General features: G+C 38.1%; 1 protein-coding gene across 5 annotated transcripts in view; it reads left to right on the top strand.

The window, feature by feature from the left end:
- NEDD4 (neural precursor cell expressed, developmentally down-regulated 4, E3 ubiquitin protein ligase) overlaps positions 1-12698 on the top strand; it is a 77158-nt gene extending 64460 nt beyond the window's left edge. For all 5 annotated transcript variants that reach the window (XM_012658099.1, XM_012658098.1, XM_012658096.1 and 2 more), the window contains 11 exons: positions 2308-2537; positions 3297-3418; positions 3506-3576; positions 4693-4788; positions 5124-5197; positions 5458-5518; positions 7857-7916; positions 8003-8110; positions 8770-8866; positions 11606-11678; positions 12174-12698. In XM_012658099.1, coding sequence (XP_012513553.1) covers positions 2308-2537; positions 3297-3418; positions 3506-3576; positions 4693-4788; positions 5124-5197; positions 5458-5518; positions 7857-7916; positions 8003-8110; positions 8770-8866; positions 11606-11678; positions 12174-12276 — 1095 coding nt within the window. In that variant the 3' untranslated portion in view covers positions 12277-12698. The remainder of the gene's footprint in view (positions 1-2307; positions 2538-3296; positions 3419-3505; positions 3577-4692; positions 4789-5123; positions 5198-5457; positions 5519-7856; positions 7917-8002; positions 8111-8769; positions 8867-11605; positions 11679-12173) is intronic.
- Positions 12699-15987: the final 3289 nt, after the last annotated feature.

Below are 15987 nucleotides of genomic sequence, written 5' to 3'. Positions count from 1 at the left end.
GGGGTAAACATATAAAAGAAAGGTTAAGAGACACAGTCATTGCAGGAGGAGAGAATCAAGATCATGAAGAGGAGGCTGAGAATCCGAATCCTCAGATTAACCAAAAGTCTCACGCAGGATTATAAAAATAAAATCTATATCTAGACACGTTTTTTTTTTTTTTAAGAGACAGGGTCTCGCTCTGTTACCCGGGCTAGAGTGCAGTGGTGCCAAATACCGTGTAAGCACTTTTTTCCCCTAGAGCCTCGCTCTGTCGCCCTGAGTAGAATGCAGTGGCGTCATCATAGTTCACGGAAACCTCAGCCTCCTGAGTAGCTGGGACTACAGGCACACGCTGCAACACCCTGCTAATTTTTCTATTTTTAGTAGAGATGGGGTCTCCACTGTTGGTCAGGCTGGTCTCAAACTCCTGAGCTCAAGCTATCCTCCCGCCTCAGTCTCCCAGAGTGCTAGGATTACAGGCATGAGCCACTGCTCCCGGCCCTGTGTAGGCACTTAAAATGCATTATCACATTAAGTCTTGAAACTACTCCATGAGGGTAGATGTTATTATCTCTATTTTATAGATGAGGAAATTAAGCCTTAGAAAAAAACGTGTAACTTGCCCAAAGTCTCACACTTAGTGACGGGTGGAGTCAGGACTTGCACACGGGCCTGATTCCAGAATCCATGCTCTTGTCTGCTACTCAGTTCAAACGCTAAGGCTTCTCCTGTAGCCGTCTCTTCTTCCATTACCATTGCTCCTTCACAGCTACGTTTGTCTTCTCTCACATGGGCTATTTCAGGGGTCTTTCGCTGACCAGTGTGCCTCTTGGCCCTCCTCCTTAAAACCCGCTTTTACCCCCTATCCTGTCAGCGTCTAAAAACCCACCCATCTGATCATGTGGCTCCCCTGCTCAGAAACTCTCTTCCCAGTCTGCCATTCACCACTCGGCCCCTCTCTGGCCCCAGACTACTTTCCCACCTTCTTCTTTCACTGTAATCCCTGCTTGTCTTTCCCTTCTTCTCCTCCTGCTATACCGTCTAGCTATGAAATCTCCCAGACCGTTTTTCCGACGCTCCCTTCCTCTCCAAGTTTCCTCAATGGCCTCTTCACAGTTACTAGCTCAATCTTTTATGCCCTCTTAGAACATTGTTTGTATCTCTATTATTAGCAATTATCCTACTCTTTCAAGTCTCAGTTTCTCACATAGACACCAGATTATAAACTCCTCGAGGAAGCAACCACAGCTTATGCCAGGTTTTTGTTCCCTATTTTCCCCCGTCCCTGGCCCTACTATAGTACTTACCCAGCAAGGGACCTGGCCCAGAGTCGGCATCTGATAAATGCTTACCTGCACTGGCTGCCTCGTCTCCAGTCTAAAATTGCTTTTCTCTAAACTTACCATTTTTTTAATGGCATAAGCAGCAGAGGAAACTGCTTACATTATGATGTTTCTATAGGGCTTTCCATTTTCCCTAAATATATTGAGAGTGAAATTGATTTTTTTTTTCTTAGAGCTAACCTCCTTTTTTTTTTTTTTGAAGTGCTAGAATGTTTTTTTCTCGTACTGATTTTCACTTGAAAATTGCACAGGAAACACTCAGGAATAAAATACTCAGATATATTTTTTGAAAAATTCACAGTAAGATCTGCCTAAGGCATAGTTATGTACATTTGTCACATACGCAAACGATGTACCCAGGATTAGTGGGGCAACATAGCCCACTAGTGAAAAACAGAGACTCGGGAGCAAAGGCTTTCTTAACTTCTGCCTTCTTCACTTTCATCATCTGTGAAATGGAGACAGTAATAGTAGCTTCCATACAGTGTTGTTCTTAAGTTAAACGGCTTAACTCACCATTCCAACGGAACAGTGCCTGGCACAGACTGTAAATGTTAGCATCTATTGTGAGTGAAGCAGGACAGACTCCAAGGAGGAACGGGGGAAGTAGGGAAAACCCTGAGTGGACAGGCAAGCAACACGTGGCAGGCAGTGGCTAGACTGGATCACAGAATGGTGTTCACTGGAACTTAATGTGGAAAGGGCTTTTAATGAAATGCCTTCATGTGGGCATTATCATCACTATCAATAGCTTCTTCAGATCTAAAAACCAGAAATGTGTATTATTAAGTGATTAGAGAAAATGCATGAACTTTTTCATATCGTAGAGGAAAATTAAGACAATACACCTAGTTGTGCGAGCATATTCCTTAAAGAAAGAGGGACTCCACAGGTAGGAGTGCAGTGAATAGTATGTAGCTTTTATGAGACATCAACTTGTCATGTTGAATTAATTTAAACCAATTCTTCTCTGGGTTTTCAGAATGACATTCCAAACAAATTTGAAATGAAACTTCGCCGTGCCACTGTGCTCGAGGACTCTTACCGGAGAATCATGGGCGTCAAGAAAGCCGATTTCCTCAAGGCTCGACTGTGGATTGAGTTTGATGGTGAAAAGGGATTAGATTATGGAGGAGTCGCCAGGGAATGGTTCTTCCTGATCTCGAAGGAAATGTTTAACCCTTATTATGGGTTGTTTGAATATTCCGCTACGTAAGTACCTTTACAATGACTATATACAGAAAAAGAAAAAAATCACTGTTTTAACGTAACCTAAACATATGTACACCCATAATTTGCTGAAATAAAAATTAAAAAAATAAAAAAAATAAAAATAAGAGTTGTATGTTATGCAAGAAAAAGGAGATTATAACTAATGTTTCAGAAATGACTTTATACATGACATAAAATTTATCATTTTCACCATTTTAACTATTCAGTTTAGTGGCATTAAATACATTCTACACTGTTGTGCAACGATCACCATCATCCATCTCTAGCACTTTGTCATCTTCCCAAAATGAAACTCTGTATCCAGTAAACACTAACTCCCCACTCCTTAGCAACAACCATTCTATGTTCTGTCTCTAGAAATTTGACTACTCTAGGTACCTGATGTAAGTGGAATCATTCAATATTCGTTCTTTTGTGACTCGCTGATTTTACTTTGATGCATGGTGTTTTCAGGGTTCATCCATGTTGTAGGATATGTCAGAATCTCCTTCCTTTTTAAGGCTGAATAATATTACATTAATTTTATGTAGTATATTTTGTTTATTCATTCATCAATTGACGGCCATTTTGATAATTTCTACCTTTTGATAGAAATTACTATTTTTAAAATCATTAAATCCAATGGTTGAATGTGGTTCTCAGAGAGGTAAACAACTCTAAAAAGAAGGAGATAATTTATAATTATTTGCTGTATTAAAATTTTTCAAGAGGAACATTTAAATGTGGTTGTCTTTACAGGGATAATTATACCCTACAGATAAATCCAAACTCTGGATTGTGTAATGAAGATCACCTCTCTTACTTCAAGTTTATTGGTCGGGTTGCTGGAATGGCAGTTTACCATGGCAAACTGTTGGATGGTTAGTATTAACTCTAAAACTTTTTTAAATGTAATTATGTTTTCTTTCACTTGGTAATCATTTTAAATATGTCCGAATTTTTGCAAGGTTTTTTCATCCGCCCATTTTACAAGATGATGCTACACAAGCCAATAACGCTTCATGATATGGAATCAGTGGTATGTCTTTTTCACTTATATTTGATATAAAGGAAGTATAATTTAACAAGCGACTTGAACATGTTGAGGAATGAACTTTTAATGATACAGAAATTAATAAATTGTTTCCAAATACAAATGAAGTTTTTCCCCCAACATTTTATTATGAAAATTTTCTAATATATAATAAAGTTGAAAGAATTTCATAGTAGACGCTTGCATATCCACCACCCATCATTGGCTTTTTTTTTCCTATATTCACTTTATCACATATCCATCAATCCATCTTAATTTTTTCTTGTATTCAAAGTTGCACATATCAGTAAACTTCCCCCTAAATACCTTAACATGCAATACGACAGTTATGTATCTTTTGGATAGGTATTTGAATCATGATCTTATGTGATGGTGTATATTTTTAAACAGCAGTCCGAAGGCAAGAGCTTGTGGTTAGGCCCCTACAAAGAAACAGAAGCCCAAGGATGAAATCCCTGACCACAGCCTTGTTGCTTGCTGCCTGTGCTGCTGAATAACCTCATACAATGTGTGTACACATGGATTCTAAGACTTTCCCTTAGTACCCCAAGTACATTTTTTATTCTTGTTATACATTATAGGCACAAACAGTATGATTTTTTAATAAATCATAAGATTGCAGTTATTCGAGTAAATTAATTGAGTTGCTATATTTAATTTGAGATTTTTCTTTAACTTGGGCCAGGCATAAACAATGACCTCCTCATAGCTACTTAAACATTTCACACACAGTCTCATAGGCCTATGAGAAAGGTGCCAGAGTGTTCCTGGATACCCGTGGAAGTTAGGATTTATCTGAATACTGCTTTGTGTAACCCTTTAACTGGGTTATAAAACCTATACCTCCACTGCTCTCACACAGGGATAGATTTCTGGACCTTTAAGCAGGCAACACTCTATTGATTGATGCATTTTTATTCTTGCACTTACCTGACATCCATCTCTTCTTGTAATACATGCGTGTGTGCACAGAAAGGATGTCCAACTGACCTTTTCATTTTTCACCCAATTATTCAGACCCTCAGCATACTTTTTTTTATTTGCAAGTTCAGGTGTCTTTCTTATATATACAAATTTTAAATATGCAATTTTTCTATCTAGGATAGTGAATATTACAATTCCCTAAGATGGATTCTTGAAAATGATCCAACAGAATTGGACCTCAGGTTTGTCATAGATGAAGAACTTTTTGGACAGGTTTGTGAAATTTGATCAATTAAAATGGTACATAAGTTATAAAACGAATGTTGTAACTTAAGTTTAGATGTTAATGCATATATTCAACACATTTCTATGCTCTGTTTTTACATTTATTTTCCAGCAACAAAAGCTGTCTCTCAGCAAGAATGTATGCTTTCTTTGACATTTGACTCATTCCATATTTATTTTAGTAAAACTAATATTTTAAGTTTTCTTACCTTTTAGCTTTTAACTGTATTTAATTTCAAACACCAGGTTTTTGGTATAACTGTATGTATATTTTTAACATTTTTCTCACTAAAATAACATCAAGGGATTGTGTTTAATTTTAGACACATCAACATGAGTTGAAAAATGGTGGATCAGAAATAGTTGTCACCAATAAGAACAAAAAGGAATATATTTAGTAAGTATTTTATTAGTTAGTATTTTACTGGAAATAATGTTGTATTTTATTCCACAAAGACTCTTCTTACCTTCTTTCTCTTCCCCCTTGGCCAGAATCTCAATGTTCTTTTCTATAACAATGCAGTATCGCACACTCACATTCAGCTTTTGCTTTGGGCTTAGCTAGTCATTATGTTTTGTTTCTAACTGGAATAAACACGCCTTAAAATTTTTTCGTGGTTCATGTGAAAAAGAATGAAATGTTTTGTTTCTTTTTAGTCTTGTAATACAATGGCGATTTGTAAACCGGATCCAGAAGCAAATGGCTGCTTTTAAAGAGGTATTCATTTTCTTTTGTTTGCTCTTCTATAATTTCAGAGTAAATCCGTAAGTTTCAAATATAGGGCCTCATCACATCTGAGACAAACAAGTATACGGCTTGCTTTATAAAACCATTCTAAATTATATTTTATGTTAACAAGATGAATATTTTAGATGCTAACTGTTAAAATTCAGTCTTTCAAAAAGTCTAGACAATAAACATTCAGCCCCCCATCCCCCACACTTTTACCAATCCCACTGTCTCACCTTAAGTAACCTCAGGAGAGCAAAGGCACAAGAGTGCTCTAGGGATAGTGTAATATCTTGTTTATTGGGATCCCATCATACATGTTGTTTTGTGACTTGCTTTCTTCCCTTATCAAATATTTATTGGAGACATTTACATGTCAAAATATATGGCTATCTTAGCTGCTGTATTTTATTCATAATATAAATTCATAAGTTATTTAAACCTCCTCAGTTGGTGGACCTATAGGCTATTGTCAGAGCACTCATTTCTTAAGCTAACTTAAGTATGTATCACATGCTTTTATTTATTCAATATCAAGCACTATGTGTATGGTGCTGTGCTGGGCAAAAAAGACATAGGTCCTGCTATCAAGGAACATAGGATTTAAAAAGTGAAATACACAGGCGAGTACAGAAGAGAGGTTTGGAATAGGCACAGGAAGGGACGAGGAAGGTCTAGAGGAATTAGCCAACCCTAGAGCAGGGGGAAATGCAATTCTAAGCAGAGAGAACAGCGTGTGTGAAGCCTGGCAATAAGATAGGCTGTGCACGCGTTAGAAAAGATGCAAGTGGTTTAGTGTGCTGGATAAGAGGATGCAGGAGGGAAAGAATAAGCCTGAAGAGCCAAGCAGACCAGATTTTAAAGGGCCTGTCTGTTGAGCAGTGAAGTTGGGAGTTTTCTGTTGGGTCCAGTGAGGGGAAGGAAGGTGGCATTCAATGCCCTTAAACATAGCCGGGCATGGTGGCGCATGCCTATAGTCCCAGCAGCTCAGGAGGCTGAGGCAGGAGGATCGCTTGAGCCCAGGAGTTGCACTCCAGCCTGGGCAACAGAGCAAGACTCCATCTCTAAAAGAAATGAAAAATTTTAAAAGGCTATGGAACAATAAAATGGCAGGATTCAGTTTACATTTTAGATCATTCTGGAAGTGGTATGTAGAGTGAGTTAGAGGAGGGCAAAACTAGCAGCAGAGACTCGCCAGCAGAGCTGGGAAAGTGCCACAATAATCCTAGTGGGAATGGTGAGGACAGGAATGAGGTGGTGGTGGTGGGAAGAGAGTCGTGTGTGCATCTGGATGGCGTTCAGGGAGGGAGCCTTAAAGGATAGAGATCTGGGGTGGCAGTGTGGATTTGGGAATCTCTGCCCACATGGAGGGAAGCGGACTTAAGATGGAAAACGTGAAAGAGCAGTGGTAGGGGATTGCGCCACACATGGAGACCTGGGGCCACCAGCATCTCCGATTTTGTTTTGAATGGATGATTTATATGAATGGACCGTTGAATGGCTGGTGAAAGGGAGACTTCAGAGGAAATTAAGACAGATAAAGGTATGAAGAGCAGACAGTTTCAAGAACAAAGATGTTTTCAACAATATCATACTGCAAAGAAGTCAAAGTAAGAGATTTATTACATATAGCTGCAAAGCTGTCTTTGACCTTTTCCAGAATAGTTTCAGGGAAGCAGTGGTGTAGAGGTCAGATCACAGTGGGCTGGGGGACAGATGGAGATGAGCAGGTGGACTGGGGAGTGTACGACACTGTCAAGAACGTGGCTGTGAAGAGGAGGAGGAAGAGAGGTATTGGCTCTTTTTCTTGTTTTCAGGGTAGATATGGCTTGGACACATTTAAATGAGTAAAGAGTGAGCCAGTAGGGAGATAAAAGTCTAGTGAGAGGCCCTCCTGAGGAAGCAGGTGAAGCGCAGGGGTAGGGCTGGCTGGGAAGAGGAGGGCGCCCCTCTGCCACCGCAGTGGGAAGGAGGCCACGATGGATATAGGTGACGGTCGGTACGTGGGGATGCAGAAGTTTGACGGAGTTGGGTCCCACACAACTGCCTATTTTCTCTCTCAGATGGAACTTACCTACTGTGAAGAAGGGCTTAAGAAGTACGGGGAAGTTTTAAAACAGCCACTTTGAGGAATAAATGAGAGAGAACACACCGTGGATACATACATTTTCTTGCCAATACTGAGATTTCAGTTAAAAGCCCATGATTATGTAGTGGTAGGAATTCACGTGGATGTGGGGTTTCTCCAGCAGCACTCAGCAGCTGAAGTTGGGGCACGTCCGCTGACCCTGCTAACCAGCTTTTTAAATGCATTGTTTTCTTCTAGGGATTTTTTGAACTAATACCACAGGATCTCATCAAAATTTTTGATGAAAATGAATTAGAGGTAAGGAATATTATTTTTATGTTAAAAAGAGGAATTTTGTACCTAATATTTTGCTTGCTTACAGTTTGACATTTCTTATGTTTTAGCTTCTTATGTGTGGACTGGGAGATGTGGATGTGAACGACTGGAGAGAGCATACAAAGTACAAAAACGGCTACAGTGTCAATCATCAAGTCATACAGTGGTTTTGGAAGGTAACTTAGAACTTATATCTTCATAACTTACTTTTTGATAGATTCAGTCGTATTTAAGTCCACTCTCAATTAACTGTACCCGTGGATTATATATACGTAATACAGAAAAATACAGTCCAGCAAAAGTTATCTTTGATTTTGTAACATACACACACACACACACACACACATACCCCTTCTGGGTAGGGTTCCAACCTCTGTAATATTTATAAATAGGTAAGTAAAGTGTTCAGAATGTAGTAAAGGGTAATGACAGGCTGAGATAGGCAGCTAGTTTCCTATTAAAGTGGGCACTCTAAGAGAACTTGCAATAACCTGCAATGTATTCTTAGGGCCTCCTGCATGGCTCCTTTAAATTTTCTCATAGGTAAATGTGCATGCCATTCAATAATATCAATAAATACAATTTTTAAAAAGCCGTGCATCACACGAGAAGAGAAATTTTGTAACTTCATTAGGTTATAATCCCATTCCAAAGAGTTGTCATTTTCAGGAACTTTATAAACCACCCGTAAATGTAAATTTAACTAAAAGAAACATGCAAATTTAATAAGTGCTTATTAATGCGCCAACTAAATTCCGATAACATATTTTTCAGGATAATTGTTTTACCTTTTTCTCCAGTGCTATTCCCTAAATGACGTTTTTATCTTCTTCAGGCTGTTTTAATGATGGATTCAGAAAAAAGAATAAGATTACTTCAGTTTGTCACAGGCACATCCCGTGTGCCTATGAATGGATTTGCTGAACTATATGGTAAGGATTTTCCATAGATCATTAAAGAAATGGAGTGATGCCACTTGTCTTTTTCATGTCTGATTAGTCTTTAAGCTAGGCTCGCTCTGTCGCCCCAGCTAGAGTGCAGTGGCATCACTGTAGCTCACAGCAACCTCAAACTCCTGGGCTCAAGTGACCCTCCTGCCTCAGGCTCCTGGGTAGCTGGGACCACAGGCACACGCCACTGCACCTGGCTAATTTTTCTATTTTTAGTAGAGACAGGGTCTCACTCTTGCTCAGGCTGGTCTCGAACTCCTGACCTCAAGTGATCCTCCCACCTCTGCCTCCCAGAGCGCTAGGATTACAGGTGTGAGCCACTGCACCCAGCCTAAGCTTCTATCATTTATGCGAACATTTAGCTTAATTTTAAGAAGAATTAAGATTTATCAGATACACTGAAGTAGGCCAAAATATACTTACACCTTCTAATCAGATAATGAAAGAGAAAACTGGAAACATCAAAGGGCTTAGTTACTTTCTATTCTTGAACTTTAAATTCTATTCCCACTATGGTTCCATTACAGAAAAACCATTACCTCTAAGTGTGATAGTTGAGGGAAGCATTTTAAGTTCCACAGAAGGTTAATAAGTATGCAACAAAAAACAAAGATTATCATAGTAGAATACCTTTGAGGAAATGCTGGAGTAAACAAAGTTAAATAGATTTCTTCAAGACTTGTTCAGAACCTTTACTGTCAAAAAAAAAAAAAAGTTTTTTCCAAAACTTCTTTGATCATGAAATCTTTTTTTTTTCCTTTGTGGTGGGAGTTGAGGGGTAGAGAAACTCATTATGCTGCTATTTCTCATTTCTCAGGACTAGGGATAAGACTGCATATATCTTTCTTTCAGAATAGTTAATATTAATGCAGTTTTCTATAAAGTAAAATTCTGTACATCCTATCAACTTTTTCAGTTGATTGACACATTACAGGTACATTTTATTAAAAAGTGCTATTTTTGATGTAGATAATAGCAACTTTTCTCATATTGATTCATATTCTGTTTATTGGAATGATATTTACTTTTAAAGATAGCAGGAATAAATCTTTTAGAAAAGGTGTAGCTGAAGTTGGAGCCCTACTTAGAACAACAAATAACAATTGTTCAGGGAGCCAGAAATCAGAAACTGCTGCCTAGGATATCGCTAAGCTGAATTTTTCATGCAAATAGAAGCTGTTACCATGTGATGGGATTGCCAACCCCTCTCTCTTTGACAAACCTAGGTCTCCTTGTTAAGCTTCATTTATGTGTGTTTGCAGAACCGGTCAAACAGCTGCCACTTCTCTACCTAACTAACCACTCACAGTGGTTAGCTTTGCTACTAACCAACTTGCTCATTCCTTGCCTAATTGGACTTCTTAGCCTTTGTCCTTTTAGTGGTTTCACCTGACTCCTTTCTTCTCTTCTCTACTTCAGCCAGTTAGTGGGAAAAAAATCTAGGCAGGGCAAGCAAATGCCATTTCTAGATCCTCTTCCCTCTTTTATGCAACTCTGGCCTATAGCCATCCACTGATTTCCAGCACTGTTTGGAATCTGGGACAAATTTCCTGCACACAGAGCCAAAGTTGTTTGTGTTAGAATATACATTCAAATTCTTATGTATTTACAGAAAGAAGTTGCCACAAAATGTTAATATTATAATGCAATATTGTATAGCCAATAAAAAGCATGTTAAATTTATGTTATTTTAGTTTTCACAATGGATTATTTAGGTAAGAGAACCAAGAGATAGAAGTATATATGATTCCATGTTATGGAAAACACTGACAAAAGAACTAAAATTTTAACTGTGAAAATAACTGTGATGGGTGATACGTGAAAAGTTAGGCTTTATTTCTGGCAAATACACACACACACTTGCATATGATTTTAAGACGTGAAGAAAAGTATAGAAAGTTACAGATTGGGTTGTCAAAATTGACTACCTGTTGGTTGGGGGATGTTGAAGGTTGGAGAAGGAAGAACTAAGTGAAAACTCTGAAGAAACAGACAATTTCTAAAAATGTCCATAATAAAAGAAAAATGTAGACTGTATAACATGATCACATGCACACAAAATTCTCTGTATTTATGCACGTGCACAAAAAGATTCATGACAGGACATATACCTAGAGTTAATAGTAGGGTTGGAGGTGATTTTGTTTTTTTTTTTTTACATCCTTCATTGTATTTTACTCTATTGCATTAAGTTTTTACAGTGAGATTATTTGTATAATCAGAAAAAATTAAAGCTATTTTCAGTGGTACTCAAAAGGGAAAGAAAGTGCTTGCTTCGGTAGCACATATGCTAAAATTGGAACGATACAGAGATTAGCATGACCACTGCGCAAGGATGACAGGCAAATTCATGAAGTGCTCCATGTTTTGCACAGTTCATGAAGGTCAAAGGTTGTTCAACAAAAAGAGAGAAAGAAAGAAAATACTCATTCTCTTTGCGTACCCATGAAGGAAATTGCACATGGAAATGAAATGTGTACAGGGCCAGGAAACAGCAAGGCAAAGTGATATGGTGGTCACAAATGACCTGACAAGGAATCCTCATTTCCTAGCTGAACAATAAAGCCATCAAGCATAGGACAGTAGTCATTTAAGTTAAAAAAAAAAAAAAAGATTAGTTCCCTGTATATGTAAGTTCTACACTAGAAAAAGTAGGTTATGAAATGCCTACAGATTCCTGTATAAAGTAAATGAAACCAAAGAAACTCTTTTTCCTTATAGGCTCAAACGGACCACAGTCATTTACGGTTGAACAGTGGGGTACCCCTGAAAAGCTGCCAAGAGCTCATACCTGGTAAGCAGTTGCTTAGACCTTGATAGAAAAATCCTCAGAAAGCAAAGTTCCTCTGTTAGTCTAGCTATAGCAAGTCTAGCCCCCTCGGTGCTGTGTCAATGGCAGCTATGAATAAGGAATCAGTGACACTAACCCAGGAACAGGTATGTATTTAACCAAGGCAGTCTGGACTTGAAGTCCAGGTAGCTGAAGATCAGAGAGGTCCATCTAAACTGTTGACCGTACGTTGCCTCTATCTCATGAGTGACAGGCCATCCCAAGAGGGACTAGAACTTTCCATTTGGGAGGTTGAGATGGCAGAGCAACCTAGACATTTGGAAGTGGAGGTGGGGGCAGGAGTACTTCCCCAAGGAGTCATGGGAGAGAGTCTATGCCTAGAGGCTAATCCCATGTCTTTCTGTGTTGTTGGAACATGTGAGTAGCAGCATTGCTGTGTTTGCTGGAGGGATACTTTGTCAGTGTCTTTCATAACCAGTTTCCTCTCTGTTCCTTCAGCTTTAATCGCTTGGACTTGCCACCCTATGAGTCATTTGAAGAATTATGGGATAGACTTCAGATGGCAATTGAAAACACTCAGGGTTTTGATGGAGTTGATTAGACTGCAAATAACAATCTATGGTGTTTTTACTGCCGCAGTTTTATAAGCAAAGTCTTGGCTTAAAATTTTCCAGGGAACTACTAAAACTTGGCCACTGATTCTTCCCAGATATTGGAGGACATCATATAAAAGCATTGGAAAAAATAGTATGACAATTTTACCATGATCTCAATCACTTTTTAAAAATCACTTCAGCAGTGTGGCATTTACACGGTTGTTTTGTTGTATCTTTGGAGTTCGCGCTATAGGGTGCAAGTCCTGTGTGCCTGAAATAGTGGGTTTTATCCTTGACATTTACCTCTTGTATAGTATTTGCCAGGCAGTTCTTTCTTAAACTACTGAAGTTATAACTGTGAAGTATTTGTGATAAGTGTCATGTGTGAAAAGTTTGATGCTTTTTGAGAAGGAAAACTGAAATTTGGGAGAAAAAATACTTTGATTTTGAGTGACCTACAATATATTTAGTGCTACTTGCAGCTATTTATTATTTTGTAGACCTGCCTAATGCACCTTACTGCCCAGATTTTTAGAAGAACCTTGGAAAGTGTGTTACCTATATTTTCAGTCAACTGACTCACTTGCAAAAAGATTGTTTACTTTTTCACTTTAAAAGTATTTGGCTTTTGCTAATATGCAGTTTTACTAAACATGTGATTCATAAGGTGTGTGAAGCAAATTCATATTCGGGTAAAAAGCCTTTCTCTTCAAACATTCAACTAAAGCTCCACAAAGCAGTATTTCTAAATATGCCTTGAAGAACTGAGTTAAATGTATAGTACTTGCCTTTACTAGTCATTCTTTATACTCGTACAATTATGTAGTAAATATGTTTACAGGGATTATTATGTTTACAGTTTAAGCTAATTTCTGTAGTTGTATTTTTATATTTTTAGTATTTAGTAAAAAAAAAAAAAAAACCAAATAATTTGTTTAAAATAACCAAAGAGTAGTTATAATGCATAGTTTGTATTAAATTGCCATATTTCTTGTGCTTTTAAAAAATGCTGTTACCATGAAAATGTTTTATTACAAATCCAAAACTCTTTAGGCAAAATGCTACAGGTATAATCCTACTTTAACTAAATTGAAATATACAAAGACCATGTGCATGCATTCAACAAACATTTATTGAATGCCTGCTGTATGCATAGCGCTGTGCTAGGCCCTGGGGTAAGAGTTGTCAGCTTCAAAGAAATCTAGCTCAGTCCTTATCCTGAAGGAACTTACAAATGTGTAAATGAATTTGTAAACAGTCAAAAGTAGGGGTAAGCAGAATAAGGCAAAAGGGAAAATGTTCTAGGTTGCAGTATACCTGCAAAGATAAAATGTGCCAAGACTATATGTTTCATACCTGTATTGGAATGATTCTATAGCAAATGCTATTACAAAAAAGTAAACCTGTTTCTCAATATTGTATCTTGGTATTTAGAAATCATTGTAAATATATATTATGAATCTTCTTAAATACATACATATACACTCTGTGAGAATTGTAAAAAGTACTCTGGTTCTTGGTTTAAGTTTGTTGGGGCATAACATGAATGAGTACCTGTCAGCACCTGGTAGAGATCTCACATGTGACGGTAGCAAAACCACTTTCTAAACACCACGTCATCAGCTCGGTTTAGGGAAAGCAATTCCCAGACCAGGGCACCCTGCATTTCGTCTTCACCAGTGTCCACCAGCATTCAGGCGTGAGCACCAGGTGTAGTCCTGGTTTTATCACTTACCAACCGTGTGAACTGAAGCAACTCACTTAACCTCTTTGGACTCATGTTTCTTCAAATCTGTCAAATGAGAATAATCCTGCCCACCCTCATTGTCACATCAGATCATCCTAAATTCCAGAGAGAGGAGAAATTGGAAAGTGCTTCGTGAAGTATTACACCATCAGAAGATGCTCAATGCCAACCATCACATTTTGTCAAAGCAGGTGTACAAACTGACTCTGCTCCCAAAGAAGAATCTATTTAAGAATCAAGTGACTTCTGATAGACAAGGAAGTAGGAATGAATCTGACGTTGAATAAAGATACATATACATCTGCTTTTCTATATATGGATCTTGCCATCAGAATTCATTTTCTCCACATCAGCAAAGCAATGTTAATATGGGCCAATGCATTTTGGAAATGTCCTCATTGTGTAGAACTGAATGTGAAAACTGTTTTTTTTTAAAACAAAGTTTTACCACATGATTGTTTAAATATCACTTCTGTGAAATATCATGGCAGATATGGGAGCTTGAGAAAATATAAAGCTTTCTTTTCATCTGACTGATACTCAGTTGAATGATCCTGTGACTCAGATAAAACGCGGTGTTGATGAAACCAGACTCACTCCCGCCAGCCCCCAGCCACACACCTTCATCCCCTTGGTCTCCCAGGTGTGGGCTGACAGTCCAGAAGAAACCTGTATCAAGAAACACAGCCCCTCATCCTAAATAGAAAAGTATCCCAAATGTATTCTGCTGGAGAATCAGCAGGGTCATTTTCATAAAGGATATCATACTTTTCTAGAAATTATAAGCACATAATTTAAGCCTATATTTTTTCTAATTAAAAAATTTTAACAGACGATTGTATTACAAATGCACTTCATCATAAGTCAAAATTGTATTTGTTTTAGTTTTCTATTTATAATGTTGAAGTTATTCCATATAAATATCAAGTTAAACATAATTCTTTTGATTATAAACTATTTGACATTATTTTTTAAGATCTTCTGATATGGTAAATATATATCAAGATTGATGTATCAAAATTTATTGCATACTTTAAAGTATAAAATGATTTTTTAAAACCTTGATTCCACAAATAAAGTTCTATTCTAATTTAAAAAGCAAAACTGTGGTTCATTTTTAAACAGAAATGTTTCTAAGCTAGTATGCTGGGTGATGTCTTCTGGTCTAGTCCTTTGCAGCAACACATGAATTTCTCAAGAGAGTCTTTATTTGTTTTGGTTTTTGGTAGAAACACGGTCTTTGTTGCCCAGGCTGGTCTTAAACTCCTGGCCTCAAGCGATCCTCCAGCCTCAGCCTCCCAAAGTGCTGGGATTGTAAGCATAAACCACCATGCCCAGCTCTCAAGACAATCTTGAATTTATGTCTAATAAACTAACATGATTATAAACTCTTAACCGCAGATAATCAATCTCCACTTTACACAGAGTCAATGTTATGTGAAATATCCAGAAGACAAAAAAATAAAAGTTACAAAGGGACTGGATTTCAGACACACTTCTGCTCATCAAAGAGGCCAGCCTTGTAGCCAACCACTACTCATAACATTGTTTCTATGAGAAAAGGAACTCTGAGTGTTAATTCAGAACTAAGTATTTTATCTTTTCCTCCTCCTTGGGCACTGAGAAGTTTCCCAATTAGAAGGGAATCCACCCCCAGCCCCTCAAGCCAGCCCCATGTTTCCGCCACAGTGCAGACCGTAGCTGTTACTCGCTGGGGCTCAGGGTGCTGCCCTCTGCTTCCCCCTTTCCCTTCTAACCAGCTCGGGCAGTAGCCAGCCCACACCATGCCTCACCTGTGCAGGAAGTTCTTGCTTTGCTGTTCACTAGGGCAGACGTTTATTTTATAAGTGGTATAAAACCAAGGTGTTAGGATCTCAGGCTCTCTCTGTGAAGAAAGGACCTCAGTGGATTTCTGTGTATTTTCCTTGAAAGTTAAAGACTATGCCTGCACTAGCCTCCTGCTTCTGTT

Source organism: Propithecus coquereli, unplaced genomic scaffold, assembly GCF_000956105.1.
Source record: "Propithecus coquereli isolate 6110/MARCELLA unplaced genomic scaffold, Pcoq_1.0 Scaffold57, whole genome shotgun sequence".
Classification (NCBI taxonomy): Eukaryota; Metazoa; Chordata; class Mammalia; order Primates; family Indriidae; genus Propithecus; species Propithecus coquereli.
Note: the sequence above shows the minus strand (reverse complement) of the source record. Positions and strands in the feature narration are given on the sequence as shown.